The sequence below is a fragment of the Dermochelys coriacea genome, chromosome 5, assembly GCF_009764565.3.
Source record: "Dermochelys coriacea isolate rDerCor1 chromosome 5, rDerCor1.pri.v4, whole genome shotgun sequence".
Taxonomy (NCBI): domain Eukaryota; kingdom Metazoa; phylum Chordata; order Testudines; family Dermochelyidae; genus Dermochelys; species Dermochelys coriacea.
Window position 1 is genome coordinate 48949563 of NC_050072.1, and position 23140 is coordinate 48972702.

General features: G+C 44.4%; 1 protein-coding gene across 1 annotated transcript; it reads left to right on the forward strand.

The window, feature by feature from the left end:
- Nucleotides 1–881: 881 nt before the first annotated feature.
- GCNT4 (glucosaminyl (N-acetyl) transferase 4) lies at nt 882–21817 on the forward strand. The gene is made up of 3 exons (XM_038403626.2): nt 882–1612; nt 4796–5009; nt 19420–21817. Exon 3 carries the CDS (start codon nt 19421–19423, stop codon nt 20786–20788), a length of 1368 nt encoding a protein of 455 aa, XP_038259554.1. The 5' UTR covers nt 882–1612; nt 4796–5009; nt 19420; the 3' UTR covers nt 20789–21817.
- The last annotated feature ends 1323 nt before the right edge of the window (nt 21818–23140 follow it).

The following is a 23140-nucleotide window of genomic DNA, read 5'->3' on the forward strand; positions in this document are numbered from 1 at the left end:
GAACTGAGGTGGCGCTGGATCAGCTGGGGCATATATTTGGCACTGTGAAGGCGCCACTCCAGGGGGCACCTTAGCTGACCCGTGAGGTGTTGCTAGTGTAAAAATCTTCCGATGATTGAGCACGTGGCACGCACACACCTAATTGGAATGGATATGAGCAACACATGTCGAAGAACAACAATTACAAAGGTGAGTAACCGTCTTTTTCCGCACATAAACCGGTTGCTTTCCCCAGTCAACACTTCAGGTTGTCATAACTTTCAGAGTCCCCCTAGGGCTTATCTGGAGAGGAAACAGCCTGTGTTAGTGGAGGATTGATGCCAATTCACATGATCTCAGTGACTGTCAGCATCATAAACCCTATGCAAAAGTGAATCCCTTTAAAAATAAAGAAGTAGCCTGCTATAACATTTCTAAGCATATCTTCTCCCAAATTTAGGTCACAAACTAGAAAGAGAAAGGCGTGACCTTGAGATGTAATTAAGATTCACTGGCTGCAAGGTTTTGTGCTCCAGTCAGCTGGGATAGAGAGTCGAGGCTGTGAAATGGAGTAACCCGTTTTTAAAGGCAACAGTTAGGCGCTGAACTCCCCCCAGCCCCTTCTGTCACCACTCACTTCCCTGAGTGCCAAAGTCATATCCGGAATGGGAACGGGGAGGGGGGTTGATGGATGTCGGTGAGTGTTCCCTTTCTGGCTCCAACATCGAGGCACAATTACCCCCAGACGATGCGCAAAGCGTTCGCCGGTTGCAAAAGCGACCCCGCCGCCAGGGAGCCAAGCCCCAGCGGCGCGGGGCGGCGCGGGGCGGGGCGCGGCCTCTCCGGGCACAGCTGGATTGCGGGCCCCTCCAGCTGTTCCCGCAACATCCCAGCGCTTCTGCCTCTCGCTCCTGCCGGCCGGGCAGGCTGAGGAAGGCGGAGGCGTCCCTCCTTTCCCGTCACGCCCTGGGGAGCTCAGTCCGCCCCGCAGCCAGGCAGGGAGAGCCCGGCGCGCCTCCGCCCCACTTCTGCCGGCTGCTAACATCTGCTGCAGCCCGCGCGCTGCCTCCCAGCTCCCGGGCTCCCCGCTCCGCGGCGCCTTCGTCCGAGAGTCTGGCCCGGGAACTTCCCGCCCAGCCAGCCCCGGCTCAGAGCCGCTCCCCTGCCGGGAAGCCTGGTCCCCGCCCCCCGGCTCCGCTGTAACTTCGCTCGCCGGGCTCCCCCCCAGTTTGCCAGGCGGGACTCACTCACCCAAACTTTCGCACAGGCGCCGCCCCGCGGGGGGGGGGGGGCAGCGGCGCGCCGCGGCTCGGGGCGGGCTCGTGACGGATCGTGTCCAAAGCTGCCGAGCGCGGAGGCCACAGCAGCGACTTCTGCCTCCCGGGCCCCGGCGGGCGGCGGGGGAGGGACGGAGCGAGCGAGCCGAGGAGAGGCGCGCAGGGGCTCGCTCACGGGTATTCGCCGCCGCGAGCGCTCGCTGCCTCCCGGGGACGCCGGCTGGCTCGGCTCGGCTCGGCCCGGCCCGGCGCGGCGCGGGACGAGCAAAGGTCGCCAGCTGAAAGGAAGCCCCGGAGGGACCCGCGGGGAGGCCCAGAGCCACTGAGTTGCTGCGCTCGGCCAGATGGCTGCAAAGGTAAAGTCCGTGTTCGAGCTCGGTGCTGCCGGGCCAGGGACGGGCACTTGAGCGTCCTCTTTGTGCTCCGAGGAGCCTCAGGGAGTAATCGGACTCCTGAAAGGGGTACAGTTGTCTGGAAAGTTTGAGAACCATTCTTTAGACTGTAAGTTCTTTCAGGCAAGGAATCTTTTACTCTGTCTACATTTTTTGGCACAGTGTTTACAGTGCATGGCCAAATGTTGCAAAAACGGTCGCATAATTTAGGCTCCGCAGTCGGTATTTGTGCTGAATGCTCCTTGAAAACTTATTAATAAATGTAATTAATAATGAATATTCTGTGCCAGGTGTTGCACCAGAAGGGCATGCTACTTTTGTTTGTTTGTTTTTGTTTTTTACTAGCCACACATTTGTAACTGTAAACTTGCCATCTGGAGAAGATGTAAGTACATTGTTACAGGATAGCTTGTAGGAATTGTATTGCATGTTTACATTTGCTGCTTGTGCTTCAGCTCTATGCACCGCATCTGTCACTCCATTGAAATAAATGAAACAAGGAATAGACAGGGTAAGTGTGTGTGTGGGGGGGGGGGGGAGACGGTGCACATGGGCCTGATTCTGCTGTCACCTGCATCAGCTTCACACCAGTGCAATGCCACTGACTACTTCTATCTCATGTAGGTGGAAGCGGGAGGAGGATCAGAGCATTCAAAATTTTAGATCTTCTTTTTTGTAGTTAGTGAAAGATACCAAGGGTTTTCCTCCAAGATGGAGATTCCATGTTCTTGTCAGTGGTGTATTGCTTGAGATTTCTGACAGGAATACTGGATGTTTTTAAAATCAATTTGAGGAGAACCGTTAGGCTCGTAAAAATGAAGAACTGGGTTTACTGGTTGTGGTCAGGCATTCAGATTACTACAAACTCATTCTGCTAAGGCACTTCCAGTCTGATCTGCAGCACTCATGCCTTACGGTTCTAGTTTTAGGCCTTTTTATGAGCAGCAACTGTTAATCATGCCAACTTCTTAGTAAATTTTGGTTCCCCATTACAATACCACTTAGAAGTTGGCTGAGCCATTCAAATTTGTTTTTTATCATTTGATGTTAGGTCTCTGCAGATGAAAGGCTAATGCATTAATCTATAGTAACACTTAGCTTCCTAGTACATTTATTCTTGTTAAACTCAAGACCAGTTTTTTCTAGTAGAGGTAAAAAGTTAAAAAATGTTAAGTGCTAATCTAGCCAGGAGAACATTTCCCCCTAGAGAAGACAAGTTAGCAGTAAAGAGAGTTGGTGAACTCTCCTTTTCCCATGCTGCAAACCTGATCACCCTATCCCACAGAAAAATACATGGATTAGGTCATTGGGAGCAAAATTAGCCATGAAGTTCCACATAATAGGCCAGATCTTTGGCTGATGTATATCACTGTTTCATTTAATTTCATACAGCAACACTGATTTACACCAGTTGAGTATCTGGTCCACAGAAGTTCCCCTAAATTATTCCAGGGGTTGGGGTTTGTCCTCCTGTGCAATGAACAGAGGGTTCCACACATATATCCTGAGGTCTGCGAGGCTGGGTACATCTAGGTGTTGAGCCTTCAGCCTGGCTTTGTGGCCCCATGATCCCTTTAGGATTCTCGGTAGCTCAGCTTTATTGGAGCCATGCTGCGGGAGCTTCTTCCATCAGCAGCTACTGATAGCCCATTCCCCCTGCCCATGAATAGTGATTTCAAGATATAGAGAGGGACAATGAAAAAATTCTTTGAAGCTTCAAGCTACATTTACTGTTTTGCAGATTCCCATGAGTTTTGGAGAAGGCAATACATGCCCATACATACATCAGAGGATCTCTGATTTTGTAGAGAGGAGGAGTGGGAAGAAAGAATGGCAACATGGATCTCAGAGCAGGGGTGTTGGAACTAGGGGAGCTGGCGGTGTGGTAGTGGTTTAAGTGGTTTCCATCATGTACAGGGTTTACAGTTTTGTTCAGTGACTTTCAGCACCCCCACAATAAAAATTGTTCCAATGCCGCTGTCTCAGAGGATCATTAGGCCCCTTGTAATTGTAAATCAAGGTGAAAACACTGAGATGAGAATTATTATTGCAGATTATTTTTAAGAGAAAATGGGCCAACATTTTCAAAAGCACCTGAGTGATTTAGAAGTTTAAGTCCAATTGAAAAGCAATGGGATTTACACTTCTAAGTTACGTAAGTGCTTTAGAAAATTTGACCCATGATGTTCTGGGCACTGTGTAAGACAAAACAATAAGACCATTCCTGCGGCAAGGAGTTTACCATCCAAAAACAGATGCATAAAAGAAGATGCACTTGGAGACCCAGTTAACTCAGTGTAGGTTTGTAATGATATCTCCCCTCTTATATAGTGCTGGGGTAGAGTGTAGATATTGTGTGTGTATGTCATATGCTTTTGCAGAAATTACGATGTTGCCTTTCTGATCACAATCGTACCTCTGAGGTTGAAATATATTTCTTTCTAAACACATGAATCAAAATTTCAAAAACTGAACATCTGAGCAAAATTTCTTGCTGCTTGTACTGCAACTGATCTGAAGAAATAAAGCCTGTTTCTCTTCCCACTTATACAGGAACTGCTTACTAGTGGAACTCCACTGACTTGGAGAGAGTTACTTCTGTTTTATACCAGGGTTTCTGAAAGTTGAATTAGGCCCAATGTCTTTCAAAGTAACTGGTGTCTAATAAAAAAAAAAATGTCTTTACTTGCAGTTTTCCAAAACCGTATTTTTCAAGTTTGCCAGATCCAGGTACTATCAGGAGCAGATATTATGTTCCATTGTATAACAAGAAAATGAGTGACAGCCTCAGGTGCTACGCCTCAGTGTATTAAGCGGTACATTTGAACAACGGACTGAGATCAAATTTTTCAGATGCCAAATGTTCTTTTACATAGTTCTCCTGCTATCAGGAGAAATTCTGAGCAAATGTCAAACTCAGGTCATTGTGGGTATTAGAAGATGTCCATAGTTAAAGACAGCAGTAATGTCACACAATTCATGCTAAGAATGGGTAGTAGAGGATTTGGTACAGTGAAATCACGAAACCAAGCTGTTTAAATTATGAACTAAATATAAGCAGCTAAAGAGATGTGCTTATTACATAACACTTCCACAGTTACTGTACTTTTTAATTAACATTTTTATTTATGTTTTTTTTCTTTGCAGGCAGGAATGTTCCCCCTGGTCCTCACATATACATGGCTGAGTACTCGATTAAAACATAGTTAAAGAGGATACTGAAGCTTGGAATATTGTTTGTGGGTTCTAGGAGGATGGAGAAAAACAACTACTCTTGTGTATTCAGTCAGTCATGGTGTCCCTCGAGCAAAGCTTTCTAGAACACTTTCCCAAGGAAAGAAGATAAAGCAAAGTTCAAAAGGTAGGTTTAGACTGAATGTTGATTTGAGCAATGTTGTTGACTCAGCAGGTATAAGTTGGAGTGGTGAGGATTCCTGTGTGGAATAATAGCCTTGAAGTATCTGATCCACAGCAAAGGTTCAAACCAAAGAGTCCATAAGGAACTCAGTAGTAATGTGAGCTGCTTTGTGCTCATAGAGAACTTGTGAATAACTAGCTGAGGGTGGCTGGTGACTCAGTATGTTTCCCCTCCCATTGCAGCTTAACAGGGAAGCATCATCCTCTCTCCTTCTAATGCCCTCTGCAAACCCTCCCCAGTTCTCTCCATGTTAACCTAAATTTCATGTCCCATGGAAAGCATATCGGGGCTTTCACATCAGGTTATGTTTAATTAGGAGTCCAAATATGGATTTAGATGCTTAACTTTTAGGCAACTAAGTTTGAAAATTTTGCCATTAACTATATCTTTACTTATCCCTAGGCCTTATACTTATTTCCCCCCCCTGCTGGGTTCCGCATCTCCGGCTCTCAGCTGGCATGACACAATAATTTGGGACATATGAGGGGAAGAAATTTGCCTACTGAATCTTGGGCACTGAGATGTCCCAATCAAATAACATAACAGGGGGCCGGACCTAAACTTTGCTTGAGGGGAAGAATGGTCTGGTGGTTAGAGCAGTATCCTAGGACTCAGGAGACCTACATTCATTTTCCTGCTCTGCCACAGACTTCCTGTGTGACCTTGGGCAAGTCACTCAGTTTCTCAGTTGCCATCTGTAAAATAGTGATAATAGTTCTTCCCTCCCTCACAAGGTGTAGTGAGGATGAATATATTAAAATGCATCAGGTGATCAGATACTATGGTGATTTGGGCCATGTAAATACCTAAGACGGATGGAAAAGAACATACAGGAAGTTTAAAGAACATACAGACACCTAGGACTGAGTAACTGACAGACAGGTAAAATAGTTAACGTTGGGTGCATCTGGTACTATAGGGAACGAGAAATAAATCTGTGCACCCAGCTACCTTATGGGGTTTCAGTGCCCGGGCTCCAGCCTGAACCGAAAAGTCTACAATGCGATTTTTAGTTCCATGAGCCTGAGGCAGCCAACCTGCGTTCTGAGACTTGGTGCTGTGGGGTTTATACTGAAGTGTAGATGTATCCTCTGATGTGAACAAATACAATAGATGTATAAATACAAATAGATAATTATATAAATACAATGTACCCTCTGATGTGAACAAATACTAGGACTTAGGATATAGAAGTGAAACTCTTAAGGTAGGATTTTACCCACCAGAAATATGAATACAGTCAGCAAGTGAATCTGTGTGGATCACTACTGAATCTTCCTTAGCAGGGTTAACAAGATAGCATGGTGGGACTACATAATTGGCAGACCCATCTGGCAGCTCCTGACTTGGGTCACTGAAGCAATTATATTCTGTGCATGCTGCATAGAAACAGAAACAATGTGAGGAGGAAATCAGATAAAGTATCTAGTAATGGCAGAATTCCTTATGATCACAAATAATCCCTTGCAAAGATGCCATCAGTAAAATAGCACCATTTGAACAAAGATTAGAAATGTGTCAACAGTTCATGGGAAAGGTTGGACAAGACTCTGGGTAGAAGCAGTTATGTCGGATCTTGCCATTGACAAGTTTGTCCTTCTGGACAGATTAGATCCAGAACTCTGGTTCAGGTGACCTTCAGGTCTGAGCATAACCAGTGGCCCTCATCAGAACTGTCCCCCCTTGGATTTCAACAAATGTTCTTCATGGTTATCCCCTCCCTATGAGGGCAGGACTGAATTATCTTAATGTGTAACCCAAAAGATGAATAAATTTGGATTTTTTTTTAAATGTAGTTTAAACAGTGTAACTATTACTTTAAATATATCCTTGGACACTGGTTAATTCCCAAGTGTATGGTATGTCAGTTGGCTGTTTTTCTAGAATCTAGAGTTTTTTGCATGGCCACATGGGAGCCCAATGCCAGGGAGGAGTGATGCCTTCTGGAAAGGCTGGGTGAGGAATCTAGGGGTGGAAAAAGTTGTTGAGAACAACTGAGAACCACCACCTCCTCCTCTTCCCCTGGCTTGCAGTCCTGATGTGACCCACTTCCCCCCATTGCTAGTTCAGGAAGCAGCTAGACACAGCTGCTTGTGTGGGAAGCAGGCAAGAAGCAGTACTGAGCACAGAATGGTCTAATGCAGGAAAGAGTTACCCAGAAGAGGTCGGAGGCAGTCCTCTCTTCTTGTGTACAGTCAATGTATCTAAAAGTTGGTGGTGCATGAAAAGGTCATTGGCATCTCTGAGTTTCACAAGGAGCCTGGGATTTGTTGTTACTTTGTGTACACACAGTTTATGGTAACAATAGTAATAATAGTCAGGAGCTGCAGTAAAACATTTAAAATCTCCCAACAACCCAAATGCTCCCTACATAAATCGTTAGAGACTTAGTCAAATTAAATCATGCCTAAGTCCAGGTCTTCAGATATAGCCCATAGATTATGTTTACTATCCTCTTCTGATTATTTGAGTCCATAAACGTGTTTAGTTCATTTGAAGCCCAATTTAAGCTTTTCTTGCCCTGAAACCCAGCTGAAATAGCAATGCTGTCACTGAGCTGGTCAAGACAATCTGCTGCCCAAGGCAAAACGTCAGTGTGCTGTCCCTCTCAGAACAGTGTGGGAGGATATGTTGAGCCATCTGTTGGTTCGGTGGTGCCTAGTTTGCCTATAGCTAGAGTGATTGGTGAATTGGTGCAAAGCCCTTCTGTTCTCGTTTAATTCTGAAATGGACCTGCAATCTTGGCCCTGAAATTCCAGGTTCTGTTGCTGCCCTTAGCAATTTCAAGACAATGAGCCTCATTCAGAACTTGTGTGCCAGTTTTATGCCACTTTATCTCCACTGACTTCCCAGGAGTTACTCTCCAGTTACACTGATGTGAGGTCAGAAACCGATCTAGTGCTCCTAATTGTCAGAGCACTGCCGGTCACAAGTAGCTTGAAGAACTTAGATACCAGTGTGATAGGCCCTATGTGTTGATTAAATAGCTAGAGTACAAAGAATTCATGAAATAGGAAGGAAATAAGGTGATCATATTTTTCCAGAGTAGCCTATAAACAGAAACCAAACTTAAAATCTCTCCAGAGAGATTAACTTTAACCACAATGGGCACACCCATTATCTTCTAGTTGCCATGAAATGTTCCTAAATATCATGCAATAACTCCATGCAGTGCACTGGAATTCCCATCTCACATAGCAGGATCTCATACTATAGTGTGTGCTAGCTTATAAAGTTTCTCATGCACTGTAGTCAATAATGTTATCTTCTGTTCACAAACTATGGGCCAAATTCTTTTCATATATATGGTTCCCTTAACTTAATTAAAAGCTGGATGCTTGCTGCAGATCATAGTTATTCCACCCGGATTTTGTCTGGGATACCAGGATTAACGTACATATTCTTTAAAATGTCAAGTGGGGCTTTTACTGGCCACCGGTTGCCAACACATAAGGTTTATGGTTCCTCTGAATTAACTGCATCTGATGTCAGTGGAACCACTGGCCCGTCCCAGCTGAACCCCTTCAACTGATACCCATGTTCTAATTTTAGTTTGATTTTTCCAAATAATCAGCTGCGAATTCTAGAGATTTACTGTCAGGCAAAACAATTGTAATTGACCTCTGTGGTCTGCAAGTGGGCACTCAGAATTGATAGCATTTAGTTATGCACCCTGGACTCAATTCTGCTCTCAGTTACATCGGTGAAGCCCAGCTGCATGGGGTCAGAATTTGCCCTCACCCCCATGCTTGTGAGTGGATTCATTTTTTGTTAAATGTGTACTCGGAAGGATCTTGAACAGCGTTCATGGCTTTATGAATGAGAAACTCTGAATATCTTTTCAATCAGCAGTGTCCAACACTTGCAGCATGACAGTGGAACTTATTGCTTCAAAGAAGTCAAGAGACCACAATCCACACTTAAGGGGGACAGATTCTCTGCCTTGTTCCACTCACTTTGTGCCTCTCAGGCTGAGGAACAGCAGGGGAGGGACAGTAGCTGTTCAGAGCGCTCCAGCCTCCCATCAGGATCCATTCCTGACTGTAGTCAAAGCAGTGGGAGGCACTGGGAGAAATGAGGCCCCCGAACACATTCAAATACTTCCATTTAGAAATCACAGGGCATGGCTCTGGGAACACACACTGAACTCCTAATCAAATACACATTTTTTTCTTAATCCAATCGTCTCTGAGGGCCACAATTTAGAGCCTGGAGGGCCAGAGGTTGGACACCCCTGCTTTGGATACAACAGATTTCATCTCGGACAAGCTGCAGATATGCATGTGTCAAACAAAAACATCTTCAGATGAACTGCCCTGGATTTGAACATTCTACAGACATTGGTACCATAAAATGTCAGAGTGTCTGGAAATGTCTTTTTAACTCCAAACAGAGCAACCAAGACTGTTTGGTGTTATCAGAGCTGTCTGCTCTCGGTGGGCAGGTGGGTGGAGAATCCCACTAGGTTTGTTAAGGAGGCCAGGTTGAGCCCCTTACAGAGACTGCAGGGGAGCTATTCCCCTTGAGCTGGTGGATCATCTAATATCCATATAGATCTTGGGGGAGAGCCACACAGAAGTCCTGTGCTTCCATTCCAGATCCAGAGCCCCTGTCCTCCTCCTGGATTGCTGACATAGGAAACTCCCCCCACCCATTGCTACTTTGAGAACTTCTTTGGAAGTGTATGTGTGTTGTGAGGAGAAGGCTGTTTTGATTTCCCAGCATAGAAGGCGACTGAGGCTGTTTTAGCTGGATTTGTTGTTGCTGGGTTGACGGAATGATGTGTTCCCTTGGCCCTCCCTTTCTAGATTCCTCCCCACAAGCAGCACTCTGGATCCATGGAGGGTCCTTCCAGAGGGTCCAAAGTGGGGGGTGGCCAGGATCAGAGCAAGGCCTCAGTGAAAGTTGTTGACTCCTGCTCTGCGCAGGATGGGAGAGATCAGCATGCAGAGAGTCCTCTCTGTGCTTTGATCTTTGAAGATCCTGTTCCTGATTGTGACAGAATCTGACTGGCCACCCACAAAGGGATATTTGGAGAAGCATGCGGGGTAGGCTGTGCTAGGCACATGGTACTGTATTTAAAGAGCTGTGACTCGGTTGAGTCACTGCAGCGATTATCATACTTTAACTTTATTTAGCATATGTCTCCAGAAGAATCTCAAGAGCAGGTTTCTGTTTACACTGTGCAGAGCCTTGTCTGGGGTTTCTCAAGTCAGTGGGTTGGTCTATAGACTAGTATGCTAGGTGGGGCTCTGTATCTCTCAGTAGGATTTCAACGCCTTCTGTATTGTTGTATTAATTCTTAGCTTAGTAATATAATCATTGTTTGTCCTGCCTCCATGGTCTGTCTACACTGGTGTATTTGTCCCTATGTAATTACATGAGTGCAAACTCACAGTATAGATACCCTGCACTGCTATAAGTCAGGAGGGTCACTCTGTGTGACTTACCCAAGTGAAAGCCCTGTTTTGCACTGGTGTGCTATGGTGTGCAAATAGCTGGGGTTTGCCCAGGTCTAACTACATCAGTGTAGCTACATTAGTGCCAACTTCTGTAGTCTGCCCAAGTTGGTGACTGCCGAGGAACAATCACTGCTAAGGAAGGACGTGATCCTGTTCTTGGACTGGATTTACAGCAGTGAAATTCCGCTGACTTCGTTGGAACAGCTCCTGATTTACTCTAGCTAGTATCTGGCTAGAGTGTGAGATGTGTCTGGCTAGTATCTTACAGACAAAAAAGAGGGGGCTGGCTGGGGTGGGGGGCTAGATTGTGGGTTTAAGGCTTGTCCTTCCTTGTGGGGGTTATGATGCAGCTGCACTGCAGGGGGAGCCCCTGGGGAACTGCAAAATTCCTCCACCGCCTCCTCGTGGTGGAGCGGCAGCCTGCCACCAATTTGAAGGGCATAGTGTGCATCCAGCTCAACACTGATGCCTGTACTGAGAGGAGCAGGCCCCACCCCTACTCCACCCACTTTGGGTTGGCTACAGCCACTTGGGTTAGCCTGGAGCATCTCTACATTCAGGGAGTGCAAGGACAGTAACTGTAGTTGACCCCTGTTGCAGCAACACCAGGAAGAGAGAGGCTCCTCCAATCTCTCTCTCTTCTCCCTTACCCACTTACACAAGGCCATCACAAACTGCCTGAGATAATTTGTGGTTTTCATACTTATAAAGCTGCTCAAATCTGTGTCTTGCAAAAAAAAACAACAACACAGGAACAGAGAAGGATGCAGCTGTGAATCCATCTAGACTGGCCTATCAGTAGCCAAACACACATGCAGACAATAGCATAATAGGTCATGTGAAATAAGATGCCTGTTAGTGGTTTTTGCTCTGAAAACCTGGCAGTTAGGTGTAGACAGACAGACACCAGTGTAGACAGAGCCATGGAGGCAGGACAAACAATGATTATATTACTAAGCTAACCTCAGCACATACCTTGAAACACAATGGTTCATATGCCCTATCCCTACTTGTGTCCTGTCTCATGTAACTGTGGATGTTCACATTAGTCAGATAAATGCCTACACTTACAAAGCTTCTGAGCTCTTGGTCTCTATGATACAACATATAATGAGCCTGGCGCAAGGTTAGAAAGTGTTTCCTAAATCAGTTTTAAATGTGTTGCTTAGCAGTTTTATGGTGGTCTTGCATTATGTGGAAAGGTAAATAAAAGTCCTGATTTACCTTCTGTCATTACTATCTACATTGCTAGCAAGTCCCCGCTCTAACTTAGACAGGCTGCATAGTCAGTGCAGAGTAGTGAGGGCTACAAGATGTAATAAGCCTTCACTGAGTCCTGAGGGACTATCCTTAGGCAGGTAGATGAATTACTACACCTACCAGCTGGCATAACCTTGGCGGGACCCGATCTTGGCAGGAGCATCAAAAGAAGGTGGCGACTCCCACCTCCTTTCCTGCCATAACAATCCTACATAAGGGGAAAAAAATATTAACCCTGCATGCAACACATAAGGAAAATGGAACTTAATTAGAGGAATGGTATAAGCACCTGAGATACGTTATTAGGCACAGCCAGAGATTGGATTAGATAACGAGAGGCCAAGGAGAAGGGTAAACTTGGGCATTTCTATTCTATTCTGTATAGGTTCTTGTATCACTCTCATCATCATAGTATCGGAGCGCTTTTCAGTAGCGCATTAAGCATCATGACTAAGACTACGATTTTGTCACAGAGGTCTTGGAAGTCATAGAATCCATGACTTCCAAAGACCTCCGTGGCTTCAGCCCCAGTGGCTGGGAGCTGCAGGGTCCCACCACCTCCCGCAGTGGCAGGGAGCTGTGAGGTATCCCCACCATCTGAGGCAGCAGGGCCCCCAAGCTCCGAGCCACCATGAACAGCAGGGGTACCCCACAGCTCCTTGCCACTGCAAACAGCAGAGGGGGTATCCCAGAGCTCCCCACCACTGTGGATGGCCGAGGGACCCCTGCAGCTCCTGCTGCCGCTGAGGACAGGGGGACCCTGCAGCTCTGAGCTGTGAGTGAAGGGGAGACCTGGAGCTCCGAGCCCCCATGGGTGGTGAGGGCCCCCGGAGCTCCCAGCTACCCCACAGCTGCTCAGCCTCTTCCCTTTTTATCATGGATATTTTTAGTAAAAGTCATGGACAGGTCACAGGCTTTTGTGAATTTTTATTTATTGCCTGTGACCTGTCCATGACTTTTACTAAAAATATCCATGACAAAATCTTAGCCTTAGTCAAGACTGACATCCCTCTCTCTCTCTCATCCTTTCCCCAGAGGGAGAATGATGTGTGCAGTGGAGTGTTATGTTTTGGTAGGGTTTTGGGTTTTTTAAACATACATGCTTTGTGTTTGTTAGGGCAGGCTGGCTGAAAAAATATCTTGTGTACTTGGAATTGACGAACTTGCCCCTGAGAGAGCATGGTCTCCTGCACAGATGAGGTGGACATCTCCTTTCTGCCAGAGGGGTGGCATTGTCAACCACAGTCTTCCTCTGAGGGCTGTAGGCAATCTTTTAGATATGCTGAGCACAGGCCACTCAGCATCTTGAAGATAAGAACAGAGACCTTGAACTTGACTTCATGTTCTATGGAAAGCCAGTGTAGATAGGTCTGATGTGCTTGCGGTAACCATGTTGCTAAGGAGAAGTTCTGTGCTAGCTGGAGTTTCTTAAAGGCTAATGGCTTCATGCCCAGGTTTATCCCATTGCTATAACCCAGATGGGAAGTGATGAAGGTGTGTCTAACTGAGGCCAGCTCATCATCCACCAGGATGGGACACGGTCTCCTAGCCAACAGGAGATGGTAGAAAGCATTTCTCCCAGATGCTGCTATGTGAGAGCTTAATGTCAGCTAAGAATCCAACAGCACTCCTAAGCTATTGATTGAATTGACGAATTGGGTGTGTGTGCCTTCAGTCAAAGGAGTCTGCACCTAGGCTGCAAACTCTTTGAAGTGTGCTTTCCTCTGCCTACCAGCAGGGCTCAGCTTCAGCCAGTTGTTCTTCATTCATGAGCTGATCTCATCTAAACATTGGGCCATCTTGGTGGTAGTGGTGTGGTCATATATGGTGGAGAATAGTTAGAGTTGTGTATCAACTTCATATTGCTGGCACTTGAGTCCATGTAGTCTGACCAGTTCATCGCTGGCCATAGGTGGATCCTGAATAGGACCAGAGAGAGAATTTAACCTTGTGGAACCCCATAAATGAAGAGTCTAGTCATGGAGGTTTAATTTTCTATCACTATTCTTTGGGTGCACCTCTCCAGGAAGGACTCAGACCATTTCAGCGCATTAACCTGGATCTCTGCCACCTCTCTGAAACAGGATAGCAGTATCTCAGGTCAAGAGTGTTGAATGCTGTAGAGATGTCCAGGAGGATGAGAATGGATGTCTGCCCTCTATCCATTGTCAGGAGGAGATCATCCATCAGTGCTACTAAAACTGTTTTTGTCCCAGGTCCTTGTCTGAATCCAGATTGTGCCAGGTCTAAGATATTGACTTCAGTCAGGAGAGTTTATAGTTGGCCTTTGACTAGCATCTCTATGAGCTAGGACAGGAATGGAAGGTTTGAGATACTGGCTGATAGTTGGCTAAAACCAATGTATTTGGGTTGTTTTCTTCACTGTTAATAACACTACTGTGTGTTTGAAGGAAAAGTTCCTTCATTGAATTAGACCTTACCTTAGACCTTAGCCCATCCCATGCTTTCCTGCACATTGAATTACTCTCATTTGCCATCCTAGCCTGTCAACTGCCCTTCTCGCCAAATATTCCTATTTCATGTTGATGTGCTTGATGTCATTCAGAACGGTTCATTTCCATGTTATTTGCACTCTTCCTCTCTTCTTGCGTTTTCTGGCTTCCATTCAAGAGCGGTATTAGGTAAGCATTCTTTTTCCATTCTCAGCATGTCCCAGCCACCTATGTCGATTTTTGTACATTATTTGTGAGAGGGTGCCTTATCCAGTCATTTTTCTGACTTCGTCTTCCTATCTCTATAAGTTGTTCCCAATATTCTTCTCAGACATTTGTGATGAAATGCATCCAACTTTTGCGTATCTTTCTTGGTAAGTTGCCATGTCTCACTGCTATATGTTGTGATGGCAATAACAATTGCTTTGTATGCGTTCAGTTTTGTCTTGAGGGAGATGTTTTTGAGTCTTCCAAATACAGCGTTTGCTTTCTTGATTCTTGTTCTTCTTCTTCTTCTTCTTTCCTCAGAACTAGTACCATCTTGGCTGATGATACTTCCAAGATATGTAAAATTGTCCACCTTCTCCAGTTTCTCTTCTTCGATTTTGATATTTGTCCCGATAGTCCCCATTAACATGACTTTACATTTCTTTGCATTGTATCTCAAACGTATCTTCTCCATTACTTCTTTTACTTGGTTTGTGCATTTTTGTAGTCTGTTGACATCTTCATTGATAAAGAGTGATGCCGTCAGCAAAGTCTACATCAAATAGCCTTGAATTGTTTCATTTTAGGCCATACGTATCACTGTCTCATTGTTTTAATCCATAGTCAATGACTAGCATAAACAAAAAAGGAGACAGGACACATGCCTGCTTTACACCTGTCTTGGTGCTGAATGGCTTACTCAATCTGTTTTCCATTTTAATGCAGCATTTTGAGTTGGCATAGAATGCCTTCATAATGCTAATTAATAAAGCATTGGTTATTTCAGTCATGAATGGCACCAGTTGCTCAGGACTCTATCACCAATCAGGAAGGGCCTGGGTCAGGCTGTCAGGTCTTGTGTCCAGAGTGTCTTGTACTTTTGAAGAGTGAAGGATGTACTGACCTCCGGGAATTCAGGTGAGCTGTTTGTTGGCTGGCATAGGGGGATCCGATTCATGCAGTTTGAGAATCCGTTCCATTTCCTGCCATGGAAAAGCAAAAATGAGTCAGAGGTTTCTCCCTCCATGAGGTCTTCTGTACTAGGGCTTGAAACCTGTCATTGGTTCTAAGCAGCCTTTGGAGTGGGGTTGGCTTCAGGAGCATGGGCTAAGAAAAGAGCTAAGTAGGCAAAGGGAAAGCTATTTGAATTGGGAGGAGCTCAGAGAAGAAGTGAAGCTAAACAAACAGCTGCCAGCAAAGGATGTTGGTGCAGCCATCAAAAAAGCTAACAGAACATTAGGAATCCTTAGGAAAGAGAGAGATAATAAGACTGAAAATATCATGTCATTATAGAAATCCATGGTAAGCACACCTGAAATACTGTATGTAGTTCTGGTCACCCCATCTCAAAAAAAAAAAAAAAAAAAAAAAAAGATTAGAATTGGAAAAAGTACAGAGAAGGGCAACACAAATGAGTAGAGCATGGAACCGCTTCCATATGAGGAGAGATTAAAAAGACTGGGACTATTCAGCTTGGAAAAGAGACGACTCAGGGGAAATGTGATAGAAAATGGTGTTAGAAAAGCATGAGTGGAGTGGAGACAGTGACTAAGGAAGTCTTATTTACCCCTTCACATAACACAACAACCAGGGGTCACCCAATGAAATTAATAGGCAGCCGGTTTAAAACAAACATAAGGAAGTACATCTTCACACAACATACAGTCCACCTGTGGAACTCATTGCTAGGGGATGTTGTGAAGGCCAAAAGTATAACTGAGTTAAAAAAAGAATTAGGTAAATTTGGTAAATGGGGGATAGGTCCATCAATGACTATTAGCCAAGATGGTTCATTGCTCTGGGTGTCCCTAAGGCTCTGACTGCCAGATGCCGGGAGTGGATGGCAGGGGATGGATCACTCGATTAATTGCCCTGTTCTATTAATTCCATCTGAAGCTTTTGACACCACTCAGTGTCAGAAGACAGGATACTGGGCTAAGTGAACCATTGGTCTGACCCAAAATGGCCATTCTTATGTTCTTTTGTCTTTTTGTGAATGGAGATTTGTTGTTCCTGTCTGTTTTTGTTATGAGTCAATCTTCAGACTGTTGATAAAGTTCGAGAGAAAAGGCTGTTAGTTCTTACCTGGGTCTAGATCCTGTGAAAGATCTTCCCAGGCTCACCTGTCTGCTCCCCTAGTCTCTAACATGCCTCAAGAACCATTCACTGTGATGCTCACAATGTTCTGTTGACTTGAGTGGATGCTGGGAACCTGGCAGACACAGTATAGGCATCCATATGAGGTGGGAACACCACAGCTGCATACATGCTCAGCAGTGAGAGTCACTGATCACCACAAAGATCCTGCTCTCGATATCAGTTCATACTGGAAGCTTAAAGGAGCATGAAGTGGGGGAGAGGAGGAGAAGGAGGAAGGGGCGAGTGTTGAAGAAATTCTTCACAGCTTCACCAAAAAGTAAATAATTAAGGAGGAGAAAGACATACAGGGAAAAGAAAAGGTGGGAAGGACAGCAGACAGCCTGAAGAAAGAAAGAAAACAATAAAAATAAAAAGGACATCCAAAGAGAGCCTGGTTTTCAGCTGCTGGCCTTTGATTTTGTGCCTATAACTTGTACACCCTAATATTGTGTAATAAGTGCATCTGAATTATTTGCACCCTCAATAAATGTCACTTGGACTTCTGAATATATGGTTGCACCTTCAGAGCAGTTACGTAGACATCCAAGTGACTAATTGTACCCACTTATAATTGGGCCCACAATTTTATCCTTTGCAGTTTTTTGCATTTGTAAACTCATGAGTGCAAAAACAAACTCTAGTTAATCCTGGGCTGAAAATGTGCCCCAAAGGACCCATTTTGCTCTCACATAAACTCACACTGAATTTAATGGGAGGTTTGCTCTTGTAATTGAGATCAGGATTAGAGGCACAAAGGGATGGACACTTAGGTTCAGCTACACTGGTGCAGGAATTGAGCTGAGGAGGGAGGAAATAGTGGCTGTAAACCATCTACACACCCTTCCCCAATCCTGGAGCTAACTGAGGTTGTTTTGGACTCTAGGATAATGTAGAGCAGCTCTAAGGCTAAGTTGCTACAGAATTACAGGTCATTAGGATTCAGAGTAGCAGCCATGTTAGTCTGTATTTGCAAAAAGAAAAGGAGTACTTGTGGCACCTTAGAGACTAACAAATTTATTTGAGCATAAGCTTTCGTGAGCTACAGCTCACTTCATCAGATGCAACAGACTTCAACAAGACACCAGCTCCCTTCACCCACCCACCTCTAGTTTGCCTATGACATGGGGGAGTGCTGGGGATAGAAGTATAGAGACAGTTATACTGGTTTTATGCCATCTGTGGATTCCCCTAATCCTGAGGCCAGACACTGAGTTCAAAAGCTATTCCAAAATTATCTTATTTCATTGCAGATACCTATATAGTTGTTAGTGTATTAATCAACGCATTCTGTGGCTGAGGTGCTCCTGATCTTGTAGCAATTTTGCAAACCAAGAATTGAATAGTACTTCCTATGCACATTTCCTGAAGAAGGCCTTGCCACAGCAGTTTCCACGTGTATTCTTTGCTGACTGTTCAGTTTAGGGTGACCAGATATCCCGATTTTATAGGGACAGTCCTGATTTTGTTTTTTGTTTTTCTTATATAGGCTCCTATTACCCCCACCCCCACCCCCATCCCGATCTTTTCACATTTGCTGTCTGGTCACCCTGGTTCAGTTTCATATTTTTCAAATTCAACAAAACATATGACCATAAGGTAGCAAAGCTGTCTTCTGCTCTTTGCCTTCCTATTAACCACACACTCATACAGTGGTAGCTAAACAGCTCCTTTCAGAGAAAAAACATTGCAGACTGCTCTATGCATGAGCAGTTCCATTAAGAGGGAAAATGGAGTTATAACTAAGATCGCACCTGGATGCTGAGTCCTGTCTCATTTTAATCCAGTAATAGACATGATGCTCTTCACACTCTGCTGCTGAAAGCAAAAAACACCTGGAGAAAGGATCATTGTGCTTCGCTTTCATTGGAATAAAAACCTAAGTTTAAAAGCTGTTACATGGCAGGTGCCTTTTAATATGCTGTTGTACAACCTAGACCTCGGCAGTGCTTTTGCAGCAGACTCCCAGAGCTCCAGAAGGCAGAAGGGTGCACTGTGTGCTCCCCTCCATTGCTCCCAGGGCTATGACCCTATCTCACCACCACTTCCTTCACAGCAGTTGCTGCCACCATCTGGGAGCGGCCCTTACACCTGAGGGGAGGGCAGGGTCTTCTGTGCAAGGATCAGCCATACCTGGAGGTGTTGGGGGGGAAGTACCTTACCCCTCCTCCTGGCTTATAAACCCACACATTGGCCAGCCCCAATGCTGTTGATAAAGAGGATGCTCTGTCTGATTTTTAAAGCACTGGCTTTAATTCTTTATTTTTAATTTTAAAAAGCAATATTTAAAATATCTGAACAAAATAAATATCCACTATTAACTGACCTGTAAAAAAATAACTGTATGGTTCTGATCCTGCTTCCACTGAATTCAATAGGATTTTAGCCAAGGGGCTAAATTCAGCCCAACTCCCTAGTAGCATAGAGATGAAAATTGCACTTCTGCAATGCCAGGAACTGCTGCTAGTTTTTTCCTTGGGGGAGTGCAGGTGGAGATGAAAGGGAGTTGGCAATACAGACACCCTTACTCAGGCTGAATAGTATCTTACTCTGCAAAGTGTTCCATTGACTTCACTGTGCTACTTCAGCATGAGGAACAGCTTGCTGCAAACAAGGCTGACAAAATCTGACCCTGAATTAACATGCTTATGATTTGCTGCTACTAAGTGAGGTTTAATATAAGAAAATAATAGGGTTTTCAATGCCCTGTCTTTCTGCTGTCTTTGTTTTTAAGCTGTAGCCAAATCAATGCGGTTTTGTTTCTAGCAGAAGCTGCAATATCTTTACTGTACCCTTCCATGATTAAAATCTCACTATATTGCTGTCTTCCTACAGAATGAAGAGATATAAGTGTCCCTTCAAGTATCCCATGAGACAAAAGATCCTGATCCTGTTTTTAACGGTGTGGCTGCTTGCACTTCTGAAACTCCTCAATGTTGAAAGACTCTTATTCCCTCACAAAGGTATTTATTTGGTTGAGCACTTTTTAAGCACTTCTTCTTATGTTAAAAACAAATACTCCCATCTTAGAAACGATTTCCAGTATGAAATTAACTGTTCGTGTATATACGAACAAGAACCCGGTGAAATTGGCAAGAGTTTAGAGATAAGAAGAAAAGACATCATTGATTTAGAAGATGAAGACGTTATAGCTATGACCAGCGATTGTCAGGTGTATTATACACTTAGAGGATACCACCTAAAGCCCGTTTCCCTGGAGGAGGAAAGTTTCCCATTAGCCTACTCTTTGGTTGTTCACAAAGATGCAATAATGGTTGAAAGAATCATACACACAATATACAGCCATCAAAATATTTACTGCATTCATTATGACCAAAAGTCCACTAATACTTTCAAATGTGCTATGGACAATTTAGCTAAGTGCTTCCCCAATATTTTCATTGCATCTAAATTGGAGATAGTGGAATATGCACACGTTTCTAGGCTCCAAGCAGATTTTAATTGTTTGTCCGACTTGATGAGGTCGTCGTTTCCGTGGAAGTATGTTATTAATTTGTGTGGTCAAGACTTTCCTTTGAGGTCAAACTTTGAATTGGTATCTGATTTGAAGAAACTCAATGGAGGAAACATGCTGGAGACCGTAAAGCCAAGTAGCAGCAAAAGGGAACGATTCACATATCACTATGAACTTGAGACAGTGCCTTATAAGTACATGCAGATGCCTGTAAAAACCAACATTTCTAAAGAGCCACCACCTCATAACATTGAGGTTTTTGTAGGCAGTGCCTATTTTGTTTTAAGTCGAGAATTCATCCAATATACCTTTGAAAACTCTCTTGCTAAAGATTTTTTTGAATGGTCCAAGGACACTTATTCTCCAGATGAACATTTCTGGGCAACCCTTGCACGTCTGCCTGGAATACCTGGGGAGATTTCAAGGTCAGCTCAAGATATAACAGACCTGCAAAGCAAAACACGCCTGGTGAAATGGAATTACCTGGAGGACCACTTATACCCTCCTTGTACTGGTACACATCTTCGCAGTGTGTGCATCTATGGAGCTTCAGAATTAAGGTGGCTTATAAATTATGGACACTGGTTTGCCAATAAATTTGACTCCAAAGTGGACCCTGTTTTAATAAAATGCTTGGCAGAAAAACTTGCCGAACAACAGAAGGAATGGGTTGATTTGTCTTCTGAAAGCTCTTTCATGCACAGAAGTTCTGCAGATGTTTCACTATAGCAGTACACTCTACTCAGTAGTCAGTGTTATCCAGAATCTGATGCTCCATAGCCTTGACTTTGTACAGTTGTTTATGGGGTGTAAAATACTACCAAATCAGAATGCTCCTTCTGTACAAGTGTAAATGACTACACAAGGTGCAATGGAGAGTCAGCCCCAGACGTGATGTTATATGTCATGCCCTTTAAGGATCATTGTATAAATCACCAAACCAACACTGTGTCCTTAATGTCTTTCAAGGTGATACTTATAAAAATAAACTCCACTTTTGAATGTTTTTGTGGGGAACTGTGGTAATGGAATGCTTCAAATTGAGCCTCCCTGCGCAATAGATAGGATAATTCCTCATGTCTGTCCTCCTTATTCCCCTCTTCTTCTTTAAAAGATTTGAAACATAGGAAGGAAGATGTCCAGGTCTGCTACCTCAGGAAAGCTGGAAGGAAAAAAACCCAAAACTCAAATGAGTCTAAAGAGAGAGTCTGATGACCATTGAGCCATAGGGCTGATCCTGTGAACCCTCCACTCCCAGTTAGTGGGAGATGATGGTGCTTAGCCATTTGCAGGATTGGACCCATAACAATGATTTTTGTAATGTGAATATGGTTGGATGATAGAAGAAAGATCCTGGAACCTTGTCCACTGCACTGGAAGTAGCAGTGTTCTCGCCTAGCTGTCTGTCTCCTGTATTTAGTTTTCCTCTCTATTAATTTTATGCTTCCATACACTTTTCCATACTTGTGAATTTTGTGATGGTTGATAGAGGCAGCATTACACACGGCAATTCTTTTGAAGTCTGTACATACTCGTCGGAGATGACAGCTTTCACAGCTCTACCTAACAGAAATCAGGGCTAGAAAACGTATTATTCTAGTTCAGTTGCCATCTCCTCCATTAGAAACATCCTCCTGCAAAACCACAGTCATTCCGGTCAGGGACACCATTTTAGGATGGTGCACTGGGTCTATGTAGCTACAGTAGGTAACAAATGCAGCTTCTAATTAGCATTCAACAGTTTGGTATTACATTAAAATGCAAAAAGAAAAGGAGTACTTGTGGCACCTTAGAGACTAACAAATTTATTAGAGCATAAGCTTTCGTGAGCTACAGCTCACTTCATCGGATGCATTTGGTGGAAAAAACAGAGGAGAGATTTATATACACACACACAGAGAACATGATGTTCTCTGTGTGTGTGTATATAAATCTCTCCTCTGTTTTTTCCACCAAATGCATCCGATGAAGTGAGCTGTAGCTCACGAAAGCTTATGCTCTAATAAATTTGTTAGTGTGTGTGTATATAAATCTCTCCTCTGTTTTTTCCACCAAATGCATCCGATGAAGTGAGCTGTAGCTCACGAAAGCTTATGCTCTAATAAATTTGTTAGTCTCTAAGGTGCCACAAATACTCCTTTTCTTTTTGCGAATACAGACTAACACGGCTGCTACTCTGAAACCTATTAAAATGCAAAATATTGACAAGTCCAGATTTTGTCCTAGCCACAGGCCCAGATCCTGATTTGGGGCTGAGGCGCACTCAGTGCAGCTCAGGAGGGGGCTGTGCAGAGGTGGCTTTATGCCACCTTTGTGCTTCCCTGCTCCTGGGCTGATCTGTGCTAGGCCAGGCTCCCACTTCACCTTAGAACCCACTTGCTTCAAATTGCTCTAGTTGCCAATGGCCCCAAAGGTTATCCTGGTAGCCATGGATCCTGGGGCATGACAGAGCCTTTGCCATCTCCCTTCTCTCAGCTATGCCCCCTACACTGGGGGCCCGAAGAGGTGGCGGTGGTGGAAGAGTCTCTACTGTAGCTGTTGTAACCCACAAGTCCCGCTATGCAGGGGGAAGTCATCTGGGACCAGAAGAGCTTTGTACTGTCCCAAGACAGCCCAGGATCTGGCTCGCAGTGTTCAATAACAGTATTGCTCTTGTCTTTATCTATCCGTAAAGTGCTGCAGTAATGACAATGCCCTGTTGTCTCATTTACAGACTGGAACCAGAAGTACCCTTGATGCACAGTACTCATGGAAAGTGTTTAGCTGATTACATAAAATTGTGACTCAAACTGACAGGATTGAGGACATACATAATTTGAGCAAGTAATTCAGTCTTAGCTTTAGCACATAGGGTAGCCATGGACTAGTCTCTAGTGGTTTAAGAATGGCACTGAGGGTCAGGAGTCATAGGCTTTCCTCCCAAATCAGCCACCAACTTGCTCTGTAAAGTCACTTAACTTCTGTGTCTCAGTTGCCCCGACTGTAACATGGGAATAATGCTGTTCAACCACCTTTGTAAAGAACCTATTGTGGTTAAAATTATAGATTATAACAACTTCTTCTCACCAAAATTATTTATGA

Coding starts and splice junctions, on each gene's coding strand:
- GCNT4 (XM_038403626.2), top strand. CDS start 19,421: ATGAAGAGATATAAGTGTCCCTTCAAGTATCCCATGAGACAAAAGATC.